Source organism: Rhea americana, unplaced genomic scaffold (genome assembly GCF_003343005.1).
Source record: "Rhea americana isolate MKP2758 unplaced genomic scaffold, rheAme1 scaffold_487, whole genome shotgun sequence".
Lineage (NCBI taxonomy): Eukaryota > Metazoa > Chordata > Aves > Rheiformes > Rheidae > Rhea > Rhea americana.
In genome coordinates this window covers 140,085-141,469 of record NW_028186631.1, presented here as the reverse complement: position 1 = coordinate 141,469, position 1,385 = coordinate 140,085, and the positions used below count along the sequence as shown (strand labels likewise).

The 1,385-nt window shown below is 42.6% G+C and overlaps 1 protein-coding gene across 1 annotated transcript; it reads right to left on the bottom strand.

Moving 5' to 3' along the window:
- Positions 1–224: 224 nt before the first annotated feature.
- LOC146588965 (tetraspanin-3-like) lies at positions 225–1,034 on the bottom strand. The gene has a single exon (XM_085317037.1). The coding sequence runs from the start codon at positions 1,032–1,034 to the stop codon at positions 225–227; it is 810 nt and encodes a 269-aa protein (XP_085173163.1).
- Between the last annotated feature and the right edge of the window lie 351 nt (positions 1,035–1,385).

The window sequence follows — 1,385 nt, the reverse complement described above, 5'->3', positions numbered from 1 at the left end:
AGACCCTCAGCAGTAAGAGTTTTTGTAGGCTGATTATGGAACAAGAAATGGAAGAACAATCTATTATTCTAATATTAAAGAAAATAAAAATAACAGTGGTTGAAGAGTTTGGTTTATGTGCAAATATATTTTGAAAAGAAAAGTTTTGTTTTAATACAATTGTAATTGATACAGAACCAAACAAACCCAAAATGAAGTCAGCAATGTCACCAGCATGTGAAGGCCTATGAGAAGGTAGCAGAGTCCAGAATTCGGAGGTCTTGGAAGGGCTGATGCCTCATGAGGATGCCATTGCTGAAACCAGCCAACAGCTCCAAGACACTTAGCACAGCACAGCACCAAAATATATAGAGCATAACAAAACGCAATTGGTCTTCCAGCTTCCTTAAACAGCCTTCCTGAAAAAGTTGCTCCAGTTGACATAAGTCACCCCTACAATGAGAATATGTCGCCTTACAACAGCTTTCAGGGACACATGCTTTCTCAGTTGGAAGGTGCCAAGAAACAGTTGCTGCTGTTAACCAGTCTGTGTAGTTTTGGATCCCACAACACTGCAGCTTCCTCTGGATTTTATCCACAGCTCTACTGAGAGGATTCTCAGAATATGGCCCATTGTACTGATAGAAGAGGTGACCCATAGTGCTTTTCAGCTCAGAAGCCACCCTAGTAGAGTAAATCTGTGCCAGAAGAGCTGAAGATGTTTCTAGACAGAGAAGTATTAGCAGCAAGTACATGAGCACACCTTGCCGATAGCGGGAACTCTTAGCAGAAATAGAAATAGCCAAAATACCAGTGGGTAGCAGGACAAATGCAGCTGCAATAGCCAGCCAGCCTGGAAGAGGCAAAAAAGACTCCTGAAGGAAACATTTGTAGTTCTTGTACATCAGGATCACAAAAGCTCCACCAAAGGCCAAAGCTGCAGCAGCCCCCCATAAAACAAGACCAAGGAACATCAACAGAGTTCGAGCAAAGGATCTGATCCAAGAATCTTCCAAGCAATGAAAAGACATCACAGCAGCTCTAACCATCTTCATTCTGCTCATCCCTTGAGACCCAAGCCTCACTACCACCATTTGAGAAGCCTCCACACTGCTCTTCAGGTGTAGCAGATAACACCTCCACCCAAAAACAGCTTGCAAGAGTCTAAAGCCAATGACATTCCCTCAGCACAAAGAGTAGGCTGTACAAGAGCAATTCACATCTTATCCCAGCTATTGCTTGTTCAGTGCAGCTTGCAAAAATCAGATGGCCAATGAAGAACTTGCTAACGAGAAGTTACTTATCTTGCTGCCAGTGAAGGCATATTTGCTTGAAAGCTGAGCATAGCTAGAAAAAAGCTATAGTCCTTACTCTGCTTACATTGATATAAGAGCTAAACAGAAAGA